General features: G+C 31.7%; 4 protein-coding genes across 4 annotated transcripts; 1 reads left to right on the top strand and 3 right to left on the bottom strand.

Moving 5' to 3' along the window:
- Positions 1 to 11,020: 11,020 nt before the first annotated feature.
- Positions 11,021 to 13,356, bottom strand: LOC122401005 (cyclin-Y). Its single transcript, XM_043402856.1, has 4 exons — positions 12,522 to 13,356; positions 12,108 to 12,328; positions 11,502 to 11,788; positions 11,021 to 11,427 (listed from the first exon to the last, which is right to left on the bottom strand). Exons 1-4 carry the CDS (start codon positions 12,751 to 12,753, stop codon positions 11,139 to 11,141), a joined length of 1,029 nt encoding a protein of 342 aa, XP_043258791.1. The 5' UTR covers positions 12,754 to 13,356; the 3' UTR covers positions 11,021 to 11,138.
- Positions 13,357 to 14,359: 1,003 nt separating this feature from the next.
- On the bottom strand, positions 14,360 to 16,928 carry LOC122401007 (tigger transposable element-derived protein 7-like). Its single transcript, XM_043402858.1, has 2 exons — positions 15,121 to 16,928; positions 14,360 to 14,773 (listed from the first exon to the last, which is right to left on the bottom strand). The coding sequence occupies exon 1, from the start codon at positions 16,767 to 16,769 to the stop codon at positions 15,321 to 15,323; it is 1,449 nt and encodes a 482-aa protein (XP_043258793.1). The 5' UTR covers positions 16,770 to 16,928; the 3' UTR covers positions 14,360 to 14,773; positions 15,121 to 15,320.
- Positions 16,929 to 17,537: 609 nt separating this feature from the next.
- On the top strand, positions 17,538 to 19,503 carry LOC122401020 (zinc finger protein 567-like). The gene is made up of 5 exons (XM_043402872.1): positions 17,538 to 17,654; positions 17,802 to 18,070; positions 18,138 to 18,287; positions 18,366 to 18,533; positions 18,793 to 19,503. The coding sequence occupies exons 2-5, from the start codon at positions 17,936 to 17,938 to the stop codon at positions 19,501 to 19,503; spliced, it is 1,164 nt and encodes a 387-aa protein (XP_043258807.1). The 5' UTR covers positions 17,538 to 17,654; positions 17,802 to 17,935.
- Positions 19,504 to 20,538: 1,035 nt separating this feature from the next.
- On the bottom strand, positions 20,539 to 22,065 carry LOC122401089 (jerky protein homolog-like). The gene has a single exon (XM_043403027.1). It carries the CDS (start codon positions 22,063 to 22,065, stop codon positions 20,539 to 20,541), a length of 1,527 nt encoding a protein of 508 aa, XP_043258962.1.
- Between the last annotated feature and the right edge of the window lie 545 nt (positions 22,066 to 22,610).

The raw sequence follows: 22,610 nt of genomic DNA, 5'->3' as shown, positions 1-22,610 counted from the left end.
GTTTAAGAAAACGTAGAAACCACGTAGTTGGAATATGCTATTGAAGCATAAATAATTAACGAACTTTAATTTTTGCAAATTTCGGAATATTTATAAAAATTATCGGATATTCTCACATTCGCTGAAGTAAACATAATCATGCTTACAACTCTAACTATGAAATTTAGTGATATAATATTTATAAATTGAATAATTACTTGTACGTAATTATTTTCGTAGATAATATTTTATCGTTGAAATTCTCATTGATTGAGAATATTTCGCCTTCGTGGCATTGAACTTTTACGTGGCAAATTATGTATTATGCAGTAGTATTAAGTAAAGCAGTATTTCTGTTGACGAACTCTTATAAGAAGATGAAAAAAGAAAACCAGTAGGCTAAGCACAGGTGTGCTTGTTGTGTTTCTTGTCTCCTGTCCCTTTCTTTTCAGCTCTTTTCTTTCCAGGAAATTTGTTGGCCGCGCGCAATGCGGCCGGTAGATTCAGTGATTGTACGTAGCAACAAGTTTGTTTCTCGGGGCAAAGTGACCCCGAGTACGTTGTCGTTGACGATGTTAGGCAAACGCGAGAATAGAAGCAGTGTTTCTTACGTGGTATTAAATTATTTCCAGAGCATCGTGGGCTCTTTCTGTTTTCTGAATCGCGATAATAGAATCATTTGTTCGCCGATTTCAATCTTCGGTCGCGGTGATCTAATTTAATACTTTTCAATCAAATTAATTATTTTTTCAATTTGAAATTTAAACTCCTCGTTACCGGAATTAGAGTCAGTGCATCACCGAAGAGGACTATTGGGCGATGCTCCACGAGCAAACAATGTAAGTATAAATTTATACTTTGAAATTTTTAATTAAAAATCTCTACAGTTTTGACAATAGATTCTAATTGTTTTCTTACAGTTTTCTTACAGTTTCTGAACATGATCCTGAGAACCAGCAGCAGTACCCGGGGGGTATCGGGCGGTGGACCACGAGCAAACAACGTAAGTATAAATTTATACTTTGAAATTTGTTAATTAAAAATCTCTATAATTTTAACAATAGATTATAATTGCTTTCTTATTTTTTATAGCAGGAGCATGCAAGGGGCTTTGATGACTTCCACCGGGCAGCAGCAGCATCATTATGCAGTCATCCCAGAGGCACAAGTTCATCACTCGTGAGTCGCATGCTATTTGTGTTCCTCTGGTCCCCAACCATGTTGTAGGATGAAAGATCCGAATCAACACGGGTGACCAGTTGTATACTTGGTATTTTTGACGAGTTAAGTGACCGTGGGTATGAAAAATACCCATGAGTTATATTTTTTTAGTGCAGGCTAGGGTCTTCTTGCACTCGCGTTTTTTAATGTTATCAATAAATATTACACAATATGATTATTACACAATTTTGATAAAATATATGAAATATGTTTATTAACTTTATATGAATTATATAATTGAGTAGAATATGAATTAATATAATGTGAATACATTATATTGATCATACGATTCAGTAAAATATCTTACATTATTAATATAATTATCAAATATTCGTGTTATCAATTAATACATCATATGATGTATTTTATGTGCAAGAAGGCGTTTCGCGACTGGTCGATTTTCACATCAAAGGAACATGCATGTTAATTTTATTTTTTTTTAAATTTACTTTGACGACAGAATCGACCATGGTTAATTGAATATTTTGAATAGTAATTTAACAAATTTATTTCAATTTGCAAAGTAAATTATTTTATCATGAAATCTTTATTAAAGTCTTATATTTTGTACAATTAAATTTCAATCACAAATTTTTCTTGAATAATAATATCTTTCGATATTAACGTACTCTGTTGTCGATATATTACATATAACAAGTCGAGTCATTTTAATTGAGAATAGGTACCGTTTAGTTAATTATTAATTACCAGTTGTTCTAGTCAGGATTTTCAGGATACTTTTCCGTGTTCGTTGCCTAAGTTCATGCACATGCCCAAGTGTTATTTGCACGAGCGAAGGCAACGGGGCACGATGACTTAGTTTGTAACATTTACAATAATAATTTATCCGTGCGACTGACAATGCTAGTGTATCGTGCACGATGTACTGTCCACATATGTGTGTTTGTGGTTAGGTTGTGGAAGTGCATCGTATCAAAAGTTCATTACAATTCAGATACAGAATTTTTTACCATTAGATTTATAACAATCGTAATAATAATATTAAACTTATAGTTATTATTTACTTGGCAATTGTTCGTATTGCATATACGTCAATAATATTGTAAAATGCATAATGAATTAGCTTTTCAATCTTATATAATCATATATAGAGTATATTTTAATAAAGACTATATCAGATATATTAAAATGTTTTACATAAATAATAAAAGTACGCAATGGGCACTAGCTTTGTCAGTCCACTGCAAAAACTGGTCCTCTCTAGTTTAGGTCGCGCCCGGACATTCAGAATGAGAACCGTGGAGTGTTTGTTTGAGAGACTGAGTTTTGCAATTTTTTAAATATAGGGTTAGGTAGGTAGGTAACTTATTCTCTGGTGTGTGTGTTTAAACCTAAGTAGGTAGGGTCAGGGCAGGACTGTCCACATTAGTAATTCGGGTAGGCGCGTTTTCGCGTGGCAGTTCTGTTCCTGTAGTTACGATTTCGAGAGTAGAAATCTTGCTGATTTAAACGGTGCACTTGTGCTGTTTGTTTCGGCTTTATTTTCGACTCCTCGAATCGCGCGACTCTTAAAGTCGCTCTCTCGCGATCGCGGTCGTGATTAGGTCCCTTTCGAAACGCTCGTCCCCCTCGAGATGACCACGTTGCTCTTTCAACAATTCGTATATTGTTGGAAGATTACGTATTGCACGAAATCTCGAGCCCAGTCTTAAGTAAGTTTCAGGCATCGGCAGGACCGCCGAAGAAAGAAAAGGCTCTCGATGAGCCGAAGAGGCCCTGACAAACTGTCTCAAGAGCGGGCTACAACAAATGGCTTTTCATCTTCATCCTCGGATGAGAATGGAAAGTCATTCCTATTACTACTTTGTCACTTAACTCGTCTGTAGTTGTAGTTGGTTTATTTTTCTGGCTGGCTCACGTATGCATGTACCTGATGGTACATGATTGCACCATACATGCCAACCATCCCTCCCCATAACTCGCGGTTATGATATACATAGAGTTGCGAATATCCAATAATCGCGTTTGCTTGTAGAGTTGCGAATCACTGTTTTTCGCGTTTCGTTTTCAGGGTAGTGTTACGCCTTGACACGATACGCGATTGATTTTTTTGCAAACTTAGGTACTGTTTGCTTAAAAATAGCGTTGCGAATTATTGATAAACGTGATTGCTTGTAGAGTTGCGAAATACTATTTTTCGCGTTTGCTTTTCAGGGTAGTGTTACGAACAATCACGATTCGCGTTGCTTTTTTACTCTTTTAGATATATAATAATGGACATCAACCGCGTTTGCCATTTTCATACTATAAATTAGCGTTGCGATCTTGATTAATCGTGCGATTTTTTATTTAGCGTTGCGATATTTTCAATGCCCAAATTCTACCCCAATTGTAGTACTAGTAGTAGTTAGTTTATTTTGTGGCCAGTACATGTCTATGTACATGTACCAATAGCCCCTGATTAAAGTTAGAGTTGCGAATAATATACAATGTTCGCGTTTGCTCGTAGAGTTGCGAACAAATATTTATCGCGTTGATATATTAGTGTTGCGAATAAATACGATTCGCGATTGTCTTTATGCAAACCTAGGAACAGGGCGTTTGCTTTAAAAATAGCGTTTCGTATTATTAGTAAACGCGATTGCTGTTAGAGTAGCGAATTACTATTTTTCGCGTTTGCTTTTCAGGGTAGTGTTGCGAATAATTACCATTCGCGGTTGCTTTTATTCTTATAAATCGCGTTTGTAATTTTTCTATTATAAATTAGCGTTGCGATTGTTGATTTCTCGCGTTGTTGCCCCGTAGTGTTGCGATATTTAAAACGTCTAACTTCATCCCCATATGTGCCACTCTATTGTAGTTTGAAGTAGCTTGATGTAGTTAGATTATTTTGTGCATGTATGTTTCTAGCTACAACCGAAGACGCCAGCACCTGATCCAGCGTTTTTGGGCAACGCGATTTGCATTAGCGTTGCGAAACATAAATGTATTTCCATTAAAGATAGAGTCGCGAATATACAATAATCGCGTTTTACTTGTAAAGTTGCGAATTCCTATTTTTCGCGTTTCTTTTTCAGGGTAGCGTGGCGAATTCCATACGCGATTGCTTTTATTGTTATTTAAGAATAACGTTGCGAACATACTGATCGGTTTGTTCTTAGCGTTGCGAATTACTATTTTTCGCGTTTACTTTTCAGAGTAGCGTTGCGAATAATCATAATTCGCGGTTGCTTTTATTGTTAGAAATCGCGTTTGGAATTTTTCTATTATAAATTAGCGTTGCGATCTTGACTTGTCGCCTTTTTTATTAATTAGAGTTGCGATTCAATGCCCAAAAGCTGGTCAAAACGCTGCTCACTGCACCAGGATCATCGAGAAGCAACCTGGGATTCTGCAAAGCCTCGAATGGCTCAACATCATTATTAAAATTAGTGTTGCGCATGATTGAATATGGGTGCACGCGATTTAATTAATAAAGGAACCCTGTATGGTTCATTTTACGAATAACAAGCACCATTCGCGTATAGTTTTTTATTTTATAAATTAGAGTTGCGAAAGAAAGAATGGTCCACTCACGGGTTGTTTGAATTTAAGACGAGTGGACGTTTATTCCAATTATGAGTTTATTCTCAAAAGAAATACTGCTTGAAAGTACTGTTGTGAATAGACCAATTGTTTTATTCTTCATAACGTGTTAAAATCTGTAATATATGGGAATGTATTTTAATCACAGATTTCTGATGCATTTAAAAATTCTATATTATGATTAATTTTATTGTAGATTGAATTTATGATTGCTATATAGATATCTATATCACTAATTATTTATTCTTAGAGTTGGTCATTTTTACGGGATATAATAACGTTTGCAATCCAATTGTTATTTATAAATAGCGAAATTTTTATAAATATTCTGTATTCTTTGCATAAATCAAAGTTTGTTCGCGATCATTGTTTTAATTGATGGAAAATAGAATGCTTGCATCAAAAGGGTATGCATATTTCAATTCGATATTTCATATTGAGAGTTAATTGCCGCGTAGAATCGACATTTTCGTTAGCTATTGCTTTTTCTGTACGAACCTAATTTAGTTTTGAATACAGTAAAATATAATTATTGCAATGTATACGTCTTGAAAAATTGTTTATTTCATAAAGGAAACGAAAAATAAAATCTACGGGTAACAAATGAATAAAATTTTCAATCTATTTCGTATTTATCTTAACACCGAGACGAATTTTCATTCAATTTCACGTAATATTTATGTTTTTAAACTTTCTAATATCAATTTTTACTCGTAGAAGCTCAAATATTAATTTCATAATATCACTTTTTCTATGATCGATTACCATTAGTCTATCTTGACGGTATATAATTATTTTTTTCTGTGTTCATTAATACACTTTCGTTTCAGCTTTTAATCCTTTGAACAAGTTCTTGTTACAGAATATATAATCATCGAAGAATGGAATTGGAAATGGTACACGGATTCCATCTTGATCACTCTTAGAGAAATATTTCATACAATTTTATTTATTGTCTGATTTATGTTTCAGGGAAACATCGTGGGATTAATCAAGACACCAAGAAGAAATATTTTTTCATATTTATTTGTTTTATATGAATTATATTTATTGTATATGAGTGTATGTTTTAGAAAAACATCGTGATATTGATGAAGACACCAAGAAGAAAATATTTCCTCATATTTCTTCATGTTTCTACAGATTGCGTTAGAATATAAGTACAAATGTATATAGATTATAAGATAAAAAAGCGTTCTCCTGCCGTTTATTAAATATTACCGAAACGTGTGCGTAAATTTAAGTGGGAATGATTAATATTAAGATACATATTAGTATTCTAATATGCAAGGTCCATACGTGCAGTAGCACATTTCTGGTTGGATCTTCAGGATCCTTTCTTCGTTTTGTACGAGTGTCTTGTTAGGCACTGTCGTAATGCAAGTATTTATTTAAGAAGGAACAATTAATAATAAAGTACATATTGATAATTTAGTAATCAGGATTCATACGTGCAGTTGCACATTCCAATTTCGTTTCTAGAAAACACGTGATGGATTATTTCACATGTATCAACATTTTGTTAGGTTTTTGTTCTCTTCATCAGTCAGAGTTCGTGCGTGCAGTTGCACATTTCAATTTCGTTTTTAGAAAACATGTGTATCATCTCACATGTATTGACATTTTGTTAGGTTCTTCATCTCTTGATTGGGCAGTTCTTTTAAGAACTCTCCTTTTCTAGCTCGTTTCTAACTTTTCGATAGCTTCTCCCTTGGATAGGTATTCGAATTCCTCGCCAAAGGAAGGGTGGTTGGGGCGAGGATAGGGTGGGTCTCCAGTCGCAGCAACCTCCACGCGGTGAGACCCGGGTTATATTATTTACTATGTAATTAATATAATTATTAATTACATAGGAAATAATATGAGCTAATGGCTGCGTTCTTCTTATAGTTCCACATACCTTGTTCGTCCTGGTGTGCGGTCTAATAACACTGATTTCGAGTCGCAAATACGTTTTTGCCGAGTTAGTTTTTAAATAAATAATATATTACAATTTAAAATAAAAAATAGAGCATTTGCGGTGTATTTATCAATGAGATCCTTACGTATTTTAATAATTTTAAAATCTTTAAATAATCTCAATCAATTGGTTATTCCAATGAAATTAATCGATTAATGTCCAATGATGGACCGTACAGCTTTCATTCCGTTAAAAAATAATAAAATTTATGTAATTTTATATTCTGTCTCACTTCCACTTGTGTTAAATTCTGAATCTGTTGATAACGTTGCGAGTGACACAAAAATGGTAATGGGGCTCTAGAGCCCCATAAAAATGGGCCGAAAAAATACATTGGGTGAAAGGTCCACTCGTATAGTACCTCGTCTGTGGTGGTACCAATCCAGGAAGAAATAAGATCGGTATATAAATTCATCACGTTGGTATATCAATATTTCAGCTTTTTTGAGATCAAGAAGGAAAGATTCACATTCGCTAGCAATGCTAGATTAGCATCATTAATTACAACGTTATTCACGAATAACGAATAAAATTTTTAAATTCATTCGTAAACTAGTTATTGCTCGCAGCATCCCTCTCCTGGAAATCGATTTACAAAATCTGTTAACGGATTATAATTTACGAATAAATTTACAAATGAATCTAAAAATTTTATTTGTTAGTCGTGAATAGCCCAACTCTGCATGAGGTCAATATGTTGAATACTGTACCTTTGGCTATTCGATCACAGAAGCATTTACTATATTATCCGTTCAGGCGCGAAACGATTTAGTTCGAACAAAAACATTTAATATTTACACTATCAGTTTATGTTCGTTAGTTGAAAAATTAAATAATATCTGGTTCATCTTTATTATACGAGAAGTACATTTGCATAAAAACCAACATACTACAAGGAACGATTGAAACGATATTTTTTTGCATAGAAAATTTATATTATTAAATTAATTTTTTTACGTAAATTAAAAAAATCTTAAATTATATACAATTTAATAATAACATTATTGGAACTTATTACAGAACTGTAATCAACCAGTTATTAATAAAAAACTTTATTTATAATACAACCTTACGAGACACATAAACAGGGTGTAGTAATTTAAGTATAAGATGCAACCAGATTTCAAGATTATCGTTACAATGCAATTCTACTTATAAAAGTGGTATGCATAAAAAACTATAATACCTAATTCTTTGGAAAATCAGAATAGTAAAATGAAAATAACTTATATTGCATACTTTTTGGCAACTTTTAATAATCTTTTGGCATTTCTTCGTGCATTCATTATTTACATTTTATAGTTTTTATCTTCTTTTCTGTCACCTTACATAATTGTCTTGGAGTACATAAAACTGATCCACTCTATAGTACAAACTGTATCCTCATGATCTAGATCAAGGAACTAAAAAGTCTTATTTGGGTAAAAATCATTGATATGTTAATACTATATCTATATTTTGCTACACTATGGATTCTATTTAAAATTATTTATACGCGATATTACATTCTGATATTATTTAATTTTACATTATGATCTAATTATTACATTTAAAGTTTCCCTATTACATTATTCATAGTTGTTTTTTTGTAGTAAAGTATAAAAATAAGAATGAATTGTAATTACTCTGTAATAGTATTCAAAAGGTTCGATAGAAATTTAGATTATATTAATTTTTAAGGAAACAGTCAGTTATAATGTAAGTGTTAGCTTATTTCTATATTTCAATGTTTATGTGTAAGGTCATAACCTGTGAGTACAAAATGTTAAATAATTATTGTAAATAAGTTCATTAACTCTTATTATACATCTTAATCGCATACATTAAGTTACTAATAAACGTGTGTGCAAAATGGTTGTAATTTTACAAATCTCCTTCATACGAGCATGTTGCATAATGATAAGCAGAATAGTTTTTTAAAAAATTTGTATCCTTACGCGATATATATTTATAACTATCCGATTTGATCAATCTTATTGCAACGTTAATGATACACAACATACGTACGTTTAATGTACAATAAGTCTTTTATATCTTGAATGACCGATTCAAGAAGCTTTCGTTATAGTACACTACGTTCGTTTTATAAAATAGTAGCTGTCGTTAAAATAGTATTTCTGTTTATTTTAAATGCTTCAATATCATTTTTACAGATCTATTGAATCATAAAAAATCGTGTATAATGAAAAGTCTTAAAACGTTGATAAACTGAATTTAATTTAGTTATTATTTAAAACAATTAAAATATATTAAAAATGCAAATAGTATTGCTCTACTACATTGCACTTAAATACGAATAACTTTCCATTTAAAGAATCGCATTATATCGCCGCAGACGGGGTTGTAGGAGAGGGAAAATTCTCCGAAATGGCAATATAATACTAAACGTCGCTGCCTCATCGAGCTCACACTAATGTGGTAGGGAAGCGGCATTTGTGTAAAAATGCACGTGACGAAGAAGTCGACCAGGCAGCGATACACCAAGAAACGATATAACGCGACTCTACTATATAATAAACAGCATCATTTACTAACATTTTATTAGAATACAGTAACTATTATAAATTGACGTTTTTTCTAAGCGCAAATTAATACAAGAATATTAATATGTATGAATATTTAATTAGCAAAGTTCGTATGCTGAATGATCAAAATCCCACATATAGTATACATATATGTATATACCTATGTATTACTATGCTTGACATTAATTTACATTCACTAAACGGAAAAAAATGATAAAAATAATAATAATAATGATTTTTTTTGATTCATAAAGAATATCTTGATGTATTTTAGAAATTGTTATTTTTTTATTTTCATAGCTACATTCTGTAATTAACATATCAAGAAATAACTACATAGGAATAGAATGAATGTTTTAATTTTGTATTTCTACTTGTTTTCTTCAAATAAACCAATACAAATTTACGAGCAAAATTATGACGAGAAAGAGGAATTTTAATATTTTGCAAGATACATGTAAGCTCATTTGTTAGTTCTAATTATATTCCATAAGCGACATTCTAATGAACTCGAAAATATGATACATTAAATACATAAAATATTACAAATAGTACAAAATTTAGTATACAATTTCTTTACAATTAAGATTGACGATAGTTCTGTTTAATTATTTTTAATAATTCTGGAAGTATTTAAGACTTTGATCATACAGAATAATTAGTTATACTTACAAGTAATACTTTTAAACTTATTTCAGGCGCATATACAGTTTGTCACGAAAGCGGACACTAGTACGATTTTAACGTTATGTTCTGTTTTTTAAATAAATGTGCAATAAACCAAAAAAAATATATTCAGTTATATCACGATATATTTTCTAGTTAATAAAAATTTACAAACTTTTAATCCATTATATATCGGCGTTTAAATAATAAAAGAGAAATGCAAAAATAGAAAAAAGAAAAATTAAATCCAAAATTACATATTTTTTCGTTTACTGTATATTCATTTAAGATACAAAGCATAATGTTGAAATTAAACTGGTGTCCAAATATTTTCGTGACAAACGGCACGTATAAAAATGACAACTGGATGCATGCTAAGGGAAATTATGTCAGTGGCATATGACAAAATTATAATTGTAATATCTACTTTAAAAATGTCAAACGATATACAATAACAATAATTTTCTAAAGGATACACTGTTTCATGTATTCATTATACTTAGTTTAAATTAAATATGAACACAATTTTGAAAAAATATTTAGATACAAAAAGGTATTCCAAATACCTTAACACGATTAATTAGACTTTGACTAAGTGCTTTAGATGTATTTATTTAAATTATATATAATAAATTCTATGCAGATGCACCAAATTTGTAAAAACTGTTGATTTGTAACTAAACTTGTTAATATAACATATTTTTATATTTTCAAAATCAATTAATAAATAAACTACTTTGAAGAGAAGACAACTGACATGTATCACAACTGAAGCACTGATAATGTTAAGAGTAAAAATAGTTATCATTTGCTTCATTCATATATGTTTTAATATTTTCTTTTAACATATTAAAAGATTCTTAGTTAGCAAAAGCAATCTCTGAGGAATAGTAGAATGCTCATTAATAAATTATTGAAATAAATGAAAATTTGAGGAAATTTAAATAATTTTGTTTAAAAAAAAATAGTAACAATTTATTCTAAAAAAACAAAATTATGTGAGTCAAATCATATGGAATTAGTTAATTTGAAATTGAATTTTCTTTATCAAATATATGCACTACAATAAAATATTTTTAAATAGGATACATAAAATAATTGAATAATAAAAATGATATGCTTGCAAAACATTTGAAATTGATTGATACTATACTATTATAGGTCTGCAAAACTTTTCTTGTTCACATACCTTAATTGTGAAGGTATGCAGTACAAATAACGTATCCGCTAATATCCGATGTTTAAGATAGAATAGCAATACTACGTCTAGGTCCACCTATGCATATATTATCTAAACTTGACCATTTTTTATTACCAGTACGCAAAGCTTCAGCAGTGACTTTGTCTTCGTAAACTCTGGACATTGCTTCCAATTTCTGAGCTTTTTCTTTGCTGAGTGGTTCACTAGGGAATGTTAATTCATTTGCTTCTGCAAGTGTGCGAAGGTCAAAATAATATTTAGCGTATACGCTCGAAGGAACATTTATATTAAACTGTAGCATTTCCAAAAATTGTTTTTCTAATTCATTCCTAAAAAAAATATTTTATAATTAATATTTATTTTATATACACTTATTTTTTCCAAGACTTGTATATAAACTCACATATCTTCTACTGTAATATCTTTGAGGATTTGACAATAATCTATATTCCATACTGCTTGATCGTCCCAAACTTTTGACGCTAATAAAATAGCTCCAAGTACTATTCGTTTCCAATTGGCTGGTGTTATATCTATTTCTGCATATGTAAGTAAACGTTCCAAATAAACTAATGTTATAATGGCACATTCAGCTGTAAGTTGAGCAGCATTAAATAACGTCCTCACAAATTTATAAATTTGTTTGTGTTCTGGATTATATTTATCATAATCTTCTGTAACACCTTCCCTCTATAAATAAGTAATCATTACACTTCCATATTTGATAAGAAATCTATATTTAATATAAGTTTAAAGTGACCGGTATTTTGTGATTTTTATTTTCAAAAATACAGATAAATTTTGTTTTTTATTTAAAAGTGGCATAGGATATACGGTTAGTAAAATAAAAAAAACTACTATGCTATTATTTAACATATCTATCTTTCTATCATCAGAAGTTTTTATATTTTCAAGCAAAGTATGCACATTATAAATACCAGCTTTAAGCGATTTGCCCTGTATATTCTTTCATTTTAAAATCCAGTAAATGTACATATAATTCAATTACCGTTAATGGATGAAGCTTTTCATCAAATATATCAATTTGTCGTTGTGAAGTTCTGTTTTTAATGTGATAATAAACAGCTAAGGCAACACATTTCACAGTATTTTTAAGATTAGGTTGCGAAACAGTACTGTCATCTAAATATATTGTACTGCAACTACTACTTTTTTTTAAAGGCCTTATATCTGCAATTTGATGCTGACTCTTTTTTCTTACCATACCATCTATAAAAGAAATTCAGTTCATAAATATGTTAATGCGATATACTTTTTGTATCACTAAAAACACTAACTACTAATAATTACCAATGATATAATTATTACAACCTTAAGGATTTCATTTTTATACTATAATGTGATCAAAATATAATCCTCTAATGATAATCACATTTAAAAAATTGAAAGTAAAGATACATACTTTCAATAGCTTGTTTAGATCGTTCCATAAAAATAGTACCAGCACATGGATGTAATGACGGATCTGAATCCCAGTCTTCTGGTTCACGTTCACTAATATGTTGTAAATTATTAACACTAATTCCACCTTCCGGCAGATGTTCCTCAAGACCACGGGTAACACCTTCAGATCCCAGATCCTTACGTCCGACTTGCGGACTAGAATAGACACAGCAACTACTTTTATTTCCCATTCTTTTACAAGATTCTCTGATATCTCTGTTTTTCTTCCCCAACAAAATTTTATAAAATATAAATCAAACTGTAATACTCAGTACCACAGTGATTATATAAATGATTTAATTTGGAGTTTATCACAGTGTACCCTTTACATGTTGTTGATGGATGACGATCAGCTGACAGAACTAAAGGTGATATTGTTATACATTCCTTTTTCAATTTTATCCACATTGATGGTCAAATGTACCACATATAGTCAGAAATCATTTGTATAGATCTGAACGCAGAAATTATAGTTAAAGATTGTAAGAACCACTTTATAAATGTATCGTAATTAATAATGTAATAAATGTCTATTATATTGACGTCTTTAAGCACAATCTGTGCCGGCTGATTGTTTAAATGATCATTCAATCAAATTTCATTTCTGCTCGTGTGCACGAGCTCTAATACGCTGTCTTCATTGCACGCCATTCTCATCGTTACTGCACATTTTAACGCAATTATTCTAATATTTTTATATGTTTCTGCGAACGCCGCCCTTAGAGTGCTGTTTTGATATTGCATATTCATGCATAAACTATAATGTATATCTATAACAGAAAAAGATCTTCGAGTTTTACGTTCTGTGCAAAGAACATATATTGCTGTTTTCTTTGGCTTAATAATAAAATAGTTTTTTTCTCTCTTAAGACTGAGCTTTCTTGTTCTAGACTATCATTGGTTAGCAACTAGGGAGTTTGACATTTTTTTTATTATTGTGTTGCATATCGTACATGCTACAGTACAAGTTCGTTGGGAATACTTTTCGACTATACGTTAAGTGTGCGTTTCTCTTTTTACCACTCTTTTTTACTCCTGTATTCCAGAGGAGAAAAACGATCTTACGAAATCGTGTTAGGTCAGACCTGCACGTTCCTAACGAACTATTATTATGTATTAGATGTAGAATTAACCACGATCCACAGAATAGAAAGGTTGCCCTGTAATTTTCGACCAATCAGACGCCAGCATGAAAACGCGGATATGACGTCACTCAGCGTGTCTATTTATATCGATAGAAATTGTATGAAATATGAAACACGAAGCGAAGAAAATTTGGTAAGACAATTCTTAAATATTTATTATATATACATGTATATATATATATACACACACACTCACGCGCGCACACATACACACACACACATAACAAAAATAATTAAAGCACAATTTTTTTTATTTTTGTAACTATGTTACTGTTTCTATTAAAAAGTTTTCGTTTTCCTAATTTTAACAAAAAATAGTTATAATCGTTTTTGTCTGCCTTTTATCACATTTATTTTAAAAGTACTTACAACGGGATCAGTTCAGGAACGTATTCTATAAAACATAAAAAGTTTCATCGAAATTGGCGTATCCGTAAAAAACTTATGCGCGAATATACATACATGTGTGAAATCAATTAAAAATGCTACTACCATTTACATCACGCTATTTTGGTGACGATAGTTCAATTTATACGATCAACACTGAGGAAATAAATTTTTAAGAAGTTATTTCTCGTCAACGGAACGGAGACGGTCTTTACTACTAAAACAAAAAACAATAAAAAAAGAAACTCTGACTACAATTCGCGGCTTTCCCTTATTAGTACCAGAGTTAAAAAATTCTTACTCGATAATCTAAGAAACATATCGATTCTGGCGAAATTACCAACATATTCATTTGTTTTACTAACCCTAGGAGTTTCTGAAATGGAAATTTACCACACTTCGTAAGTCTTCCATTAAAAAGTCCATCAATTTTATTATCTTCTTGAAAATATATTTTGCATATTTGATGCTTGCATCTTTCTTTCAAATACACCATTTTATTTTAAGCTGAAACAAGATTTTTTGTTAATTCATTATAACTAAAATTATTAGCCATTATTATCGGATACGATCTTACTTCCCTATGTTTTGGTAAAACAAGAAATTTATGTTTTAGACGAATTTTTGCATTTCGATATATAACAGCATGGGTATTTTTTCGTAGATCTCTGTAGAATACCTAAATAAAATTAAAAGAACATTAAACATTCCGTGTGAGATACTGAAGACGCTCGTCACATACCCGCCAAAGCAATTACTAAACAATTAAATTACAAATTATACATTTTGTTGTATTATTACCAATAATACAGCAACAACGTTGGCGTAGAGCGCAAATTTATACTATGATAACAGAGTAACATTGAAAATTAAAAAATATACTTATTGTTAAAATATCACAAATTTTCAAACGACACGCGCATAATCTCGGTAGTGTTGAAGCACATATATGTATAGAAAAATCTCTGTATAATTAGAACTGACATGAAAACGTATTTATACAGTATTACAATGAAAAATAATTACATTAAATCACAGTCTTGTACAATGGGCCAACTAAATTTTTGCCCTTTAAGGAGAATATTACAGACTCTTGCCTGTTTAAAAACAGACAGAGTTTTAATAAGTAACAGAGCTTGCTACCTCCTACAAATGACACAAATCTATTTGACCTATTGTACTAATATAAATGTATATTTACATTCTTAATCATATACATAAATATATTATTTTTGGTTGTAATAATCTATTAAAATATTTGCATGTAATTTTATGAACTCGGGTTGAGTTTTTGTCCATGTTGTCAAGCCATTAAAAATATAATCAATTTCCTGTTCTATTTCATTATCTTGCGAATCTGTATTTTCTTCTTTCACGATTATGGACTCTTCTTTTTCACATTTGGTAATCCATTCAATTATATCATCAACATGAATTATTTCTTCAAATTGCTGCCATTCTTTTAGCATATAGGCATTTGAATCGTGTCTTTTGAAAGTATTGTCTGCAGATGGTTGATACAGAATTTTTCTCCATGAATTTTGAATGGTAACTGGTGTTATTGCATCCCATGCTTCGGCGATCAAGTCAATACAATCTTTTATGTCATAATCAACATAAAACTGTTTCACTTTACTATCATGTTGTAGAACTAAACTAAGTAGTTTATGCCGAAATAATTTTTTACATTTGGAGATTACTCCTTGATTCATTGGTTGAATTATTGTGGTCGTATTGGATGGAAAAAACATTAGTTTGAATTGAGGTTCTTCCTGTGCTTCTTTGGAAAATACTTGTCCTATGTAATTGTCCATCAATAATAACACCTTTCCCACATGCTGATGCTGTAGCTGGTATTGCTTTACACTAGGCTTAAAGTGATTGATGTACCAATCATTAAAAAGGTCTTTGTTGATCCAAGCATTTTGTTCATTTTTATATATCACTGGTAAAATATGTTTACAGTGTTTTAAAGCTCTTGGATTTGCATACTTGTGAATAAAAAGGGGTGGCAGCTTGTGTGTTCCAGTGGCATTTGCACAAAATGCCACAGTAACACGATCTTTTCTTATTTTTGTGCTTTTTACCCATTGTTCTTCAGTGTGAACCAATGTTCTTTGCGGAAGGGCTTTCCACATTAAGCTTGTCTCATACATATTGTACACGTTTCTTTCATCAATATTTTCTTGGATCAATATGTGCCTCAATTCATCTGAAAATTTTTCCGAAGGCATTGTATTCATGTCAGATTTTTCTCTGTAGACGCTTGTGAAACGTATGTTGTGCCTTTTTTTGAAACATTCTAGCCAACCGTTGCTTGCCACAAATTTCGTCGAACTACCAAATTCTGCATGCAATTTCATCGCTTTTTCCTGCAAAAGATTGTCCGTTAGGTTCTCTCCTAACGCTCGTCTTTCCAAAACCCATCTGTATAGCCGAGCATCGACAACCCCGTGCAATGGTGGCCGTATTCTTTTTGAATGTAAACAGCTAGAACTCTCCGAAAACTGTCGAATCGATGTCGCATTTTTTCGATATTTTTGTATGGTCCTTTTATGGAGATTATATTCAGCAGCGAGCTGATCCGCAGTAGCACCTTCTTCTAATTTCTGGAGGATTTCTAGACGTTTTTCGTAAGTAATCTGATGTATTCTCCCTGCAGGGGTGGATGCCATCTTGACGATTACCAATGATTACTTCTGCACATATCACATACACGCTAATAAAACAAACGGGTGTTACCATAGCCACCTTTATTGTTAAAGGTGCTGAAGGTAAATTTGGCAACAACGCGAAAGTCCGGTATTAACGTAAACATAACCAATATAGCTCATTGTCAGTTAACTTGAGCCACAGTGTAAGAAGGACAGGTGAACGGTTCACCGACTCCATCCTTACTTCTGTGATTTTAACTGAGAACTTCTGATTCAGTCCACTAGGTGCTCTAGTGAGGTGCAGATCCATGGGTGAGAGTTTCTAATCTGTATTTTTGTAATAGGGATAAGCTAGACGAATCATTTCTCTTCTTACATCGTGGCTTAGGCCAAGTATTCACTTGTCCCTCCGTCACACGCCATTTACTGTGAATGCACGTTGCGGATAAAGTCAGAGGGAGCGAGAAACAGTGAGTACGAGTGAGATACAGTTAACATAGCTAAACAATACAATGTAAACAGGAGACTTACTTGTAAAATTCTACGTGTACTAGAAATCTCACTGTTATTGTGCAAGAGAAATTATTAGTACTCGCAATTTATTACTTGTAAAATTTCCCTAACAATATTATACGTAAAGTAAAAGTGGGGTCAGGGCCGTAGCATAAGTGTAATGTAGAGGAGACACGACTCTATGCAATCGTTTCTTCCTTGTTTCTCTTTTCTGGCATGCAGGAATGAGAAAGAGTAGTGGGGATAGAAACGCATACCTAACGTGTAGTCGAAAATGCGTTTCTAACGAATTTATACTGTATTGTGCAAAAGGGTCATCATAGGGTGAGAATATCCCAGTTCTTGAGAACCACTGTCAAAACAATCTAGTAACATAACTAACAAACAAATAGAGTATGTTAAATTTGTAAAAAATCTATTCTTTATAGATATTTGCAGTTGATTAACTCATAGGCATTTGTTCAAAGAACACTAATTTAAACGATATCTAAAAAAGAAATGTATGAAAATAAAAATGTTTTATTGCTTTTGTTGTTTCAGTAATTAAAAGAACGTGTCATAATGTATATGTGTAACACGTGTTCTTATTTGTACAGTTAAATATAATACTTTGGTCGAAGAATCGTATCGAGATTATCATTTTTTTTCATTGATTTTGTAAAGAACTTGAAATAATGATGTTGCATAAAATGAATTTGAAGTTATGTCGTCTGTGCGGTAAGGAGAAACAACACGGCACAGATTTATTTACGGATAAAGTCAAAGGAAGCGTACTAATATCAATTATAAACAAATATTTCTCTAAGGAGGTATATTTTATGGTATTTTGAGAATTATTTCCTTCTGTGGATAAGTTTAATAGTTCTCTTGTTATAGGTGATAAGTATATCAAATTCTGATTCATATTCTAAATATGTTTGTATCGATTGTGAACAAAAAATTTGTATATTTGATGAGTTTTATTTAATGGTTGCAAATGTACAAAAACAACTTGCAAGTCCTTCTTTGGAAATTGATTTTGCAGAAGTATAGAATAATTTTTAAAAACAACTGTTATTTGTTATTCGATGCATTGATCAAATCTAAGAAATATGTTATTTTCAGAGTATGTTATGCGAATTGAAAGAAAATGATACAATTCCAAAAAATTCCTTAGGAAAACAAGGAATAAAAAAAAGCATATGTCCAATATGTTCTAAGAGCTTTCGGTGTCAGGCACATTTAAATAGACATAAGCGTATTCATACTGGACAACGGCCATTTGTTTGTAATGTTCGTAAGATAATAGAATTATTTGATATGCTTTAGCAGAAGTTATAATTCTATTGTTAATAGTTTGGGAGAGAAGGAATTGTTATGATATGTATATCATAATTGGTCAAAATAGTTGCCTGGCAACCAAAAAATTTAGGTTCAAATGCTAGAAAAATTCTTTCTCTCCTATAATTTCATCAAAATTGTTTTAAAACAATTGAATTAACGCTACATTTGGCATTCTTTATTCCTAATGTTCATTTCACAATACTTTCAGATTTGTCAAATGTCATTCAATCAACAAGAAATATTAGTAAAACATTTAGAAAGACATGAAGGGAAAAAGAAATTTCAGTGTGCTAATTGTCACCAATCATTTCGTTATAAAGTATCGCTAAAATCACATTTGATAAATTTCCATTTGGATATGGAGAAATCTGTCTGTAACCAAAATTTGCAAACGGAAAATAGTTCGTTTACTTGTACAGACTGTGGAAAACAATTTGTAACAAAGTACAAATTACAAAGACATTCAAGATGTCATACTGGAGAAAAACCTTATCATTGTACTTACTGTTTGAAAACGTTTTCACAGACTAGTAACTTAAAAGTGCACCAGGTAAAGTATCATCAAATACCTACTTCTTTGACAGAATTGAGAGGGCAGATTCAATACAATAATCAAATAATTGACTGTGTTGTACCTGTACCATTAAATAATTTCAGTACAGTTAACATGTTAGAAACTGAGTTACAAAATACAATAAATGAAACTATAAATTCCACAGAGCAAAGTTGTTCATATGTCACAAAGATTTATGAAAATCCTCTATACATTGATGATGAAATTGAAACAATTTTAGACCGTGATCTTGATCAATTAGAACGAAATAAATATTCTACAAATTTACAAAATAAAGAGTCTCTTTGTTTGAAACAACCAGAAATTCCAGAATTATTACATAGTTTGTTATATGATGATGGATAGCTTTAACTGTTTTCTTAAATTTCGTTAATTATTCTAGCAATGTTCATGTCATTTACTCAAAATTTATAAATCAGAAGTCAATAGTAACATATTAATAGTTACAGTAGTAATTACATTAGAAAATAATTGTACAAGATTTAATTAATACTTATAAATAATTAAACATGATAAATAAATCATATAAATTAATTGCTCTTCATTCAATAAATGTATTACATACGGAAAAGGTAATCACTTTTTCGTTGTTGATATTTAAAGCTTCAAGAATTATAATGTTAAATAGTAATTAGTACAAAGTTTCAACTCTTTGTAGAGCTCTTTTTGGGTACAATAGAGGATTCTTTTATGAAGAAATAAAAATTTGTTCCAAATAGGATTTTCATCAATTTTATCAGTCTATGAATATATTACTTTGTTAGGTGTCATTTTCGTTAATAAAACATTTATATTACAATGTTTTATATATTTAAAAGTACTATATGATACAAACTCTAAAGTTTTGCATATCGTTTTCAAATTTTTGTAAATAATTATATATTTTATATTTTTGTTTATTGTAAATAAATAATTATATGTATAAATTACATCGACTTTTAGCAACACATACATCGTCGCTTTGCTTTCCTTCACTTTAATATATTAAAGTTTATTTATTAATATATTAGTTGAAAACGATAAGGCACACGCCATAATAAATGAAGCTATCATATATTTTTCATTATTTATCTGTATATATTCTAAATACGACGCTCTTCGGACGATTTTGAATTTTTGTTTGTTTAATGATTCTGGATTAAAAAAATCGTGCCATTTTATATAGCAATTAAATTGTTTTTTAGTTACAACTATATTTTTTTACAAATCGATAAGAATTTTCCTAAGAACAAATGCAACTTATTTTGAGTCGGGAAGAACAGTATACAAAATGCAAGTTACTGTTATAATTAGTATAAAATGTTCATAATTTATTTTAAAATTAAATTCTAATTTTTCTGTATGACTTTATTTTTATATTGCTTAAATATATTATTTACATCATTTTTGTTCGTAATAATCTTTCAGATATTTTACGTGCAATTTAATAAAATCTGGTTCTCCTTCGGACCACGTGATTAGATTCTCAAATATCCTTTTCATTTCATCATCCTCTATCAGTGTATCCGACGATAGGGATGACACTCCATTACCAGCATTAGAGGCATTTTCGTCTTCGTCTTCGTCTTCTTCCAGTCCCTCGTCCTCGGAGAAATTATTCTCCGCTTCTGTACATTTTATTAAGAAATCATTTACGCTTTCTTCCGACGCTTGTTCTCCCGTGATCACGCCAATAATGTCCTGTAAATTAGGTTCCAACGGATCTCCCGGTTCTTCTTTTATTAGAACCTCTTCAGGGATTTGTTTGATGATACTTTTCCATGTGTTTTGAATATTCGTGGCGCTAATTTCTGTCCAGGCCTCGTGCAACAAATCAATACAATCCTTGAGATCGTAATCGGAATAAAATTGTTGCACGCCGCCGGGAAAGTTCATTATTCGATGCAACATTTTACGGCGGTAGGATCGTTTCGTTTCTTCGATCACCCCTTGGTTCATAGGCTGGAGGAGGGGGGCAATATTTGCAGGCAAGAATATAATTTCAAAATCATCGTCTTGCAGAAACTCTTTAGGCAAATTGTATTCTCGATAGTTGTCTAGGAGAAGGATGATTTTACCATAGGAGCCGGTCATCGTCTGATGTTCCCTTACTGCCGGTTTAAAATGGTTTTGGTACCAGTCACCGAATATTTCTTGATCCATCCATACGCGTGGTTGTGATTTGAAGATCACAGGCAGACGATCTTTGCAATGTTTAAACGCCCTTGGATTCTTGAATTTATGAATAAACAAAGGTGCGAGCTTGTGGCTTCCTGTCGCGTTGACGCAAAAGCCCACGGTTACGCGATCTTTCGTTAATTTTGTTCCTTCCACTTCCTTCTCGCCTTGTATCGCAGTCCTCGTAGGAAGAGCCTTCCATACAAGTCCGGTCTCCTCCATGTTGTAAATATTTTTATACTCTATTCTTTCTTGTACCAGTCGTCGGGTGAATTCCTCAACAAACGATTGTTGTGCGACTGTTGTGCTCGCTTCTCCTCTTTCGCTGGAGAAGTTCGATAAGCGAATGCCATGTCTGTTCTTGAAATTCCACAACCAGCCTCTACTTGCTTTGAAAGTTGACGGTCCTCCGAATTCCTTGTTAAGCTCTATTGCCTTTTCCAATAATATTAGATCCGTGATCGGGTCGCCGAGCGCTCTTTGCTCTAAAAACCACGCATACAAACGGATATCCAATTCTTCGTTCGCCGGTTTTCGTAGGTTCTTCCGTTTTCTCATTTCAGCCCCTTGTTCCACAAGCTGACATACTGTCGCTGCGTTCCGTCGTATTCGGCGAACGGTGGCGGGGTGAACGTCGTATTTAGCAGCTACTCTGGTGATAGGTGCTCCGCCATCCAGTTGTTGTACAATTTCGAATCTTTGTTCTACCGAGAGAGCAGACTTTCTATAATTTTCATTGCTATTTGCCATTTTCGTAGGGAAACTCTTCGTACGGACTGCATAGATTGCACTTGATATGCCTAAACCTTGTTGACGACTGCTTTATTTCCTTTTTTGTAAGTTTTCTAATACGGCGGTGCATCGGAAGATGTCGCCTTCGAAACCTTAAAACTGGTACAGCAGTATCCCCACCATTTGGCAGTATTGTTGAAAATGACCTGCGCTCGGTAGCCGATTCCTGAAAGTGATAAAGCACTCGCTACGATGAATCATTTGATAATGAAAAATAACGTTTTCATATCGTTTCCTTGTATTTTTATAAAAACATTTATAATGTATTGGAGATATTGAAAAAGAATCCAAATATGTACAACGTTGTTGGGATGATTTCGTATCGATTGTATATCGAACATACACATAACGATTCTAGTATCGAAGCGAATCGTATCTTATCCTAATGTAGTGTTCAATTAAAACTTTTTTGTAAATTTGTTACAAATTTACATATTAATTCTTATCATAAGCTTACAAACGTTATAAATTTGTTATAACTTTATAAAAATACGATCTTGTAT

Source organism: Colletes gigas, unplaced genomic scaffold, assembly GCF_013123115.1.
Source record: "Colletes gigas isolate AHSC1104 unplaced genomic scaffold, ASM1312311v1 Colletes_gigas_Sc00021, whole genome shotgun sequence".
Taxonomy (NCBI): Eukaryota; Metazoa; Arthropoda; class Insecta; order Hymenoptera; family Colletidae; genus Colletes; species Colletes gigas.
This window is presented reverse-complemented; position numbering and strand designations above follow the sequence as displayed.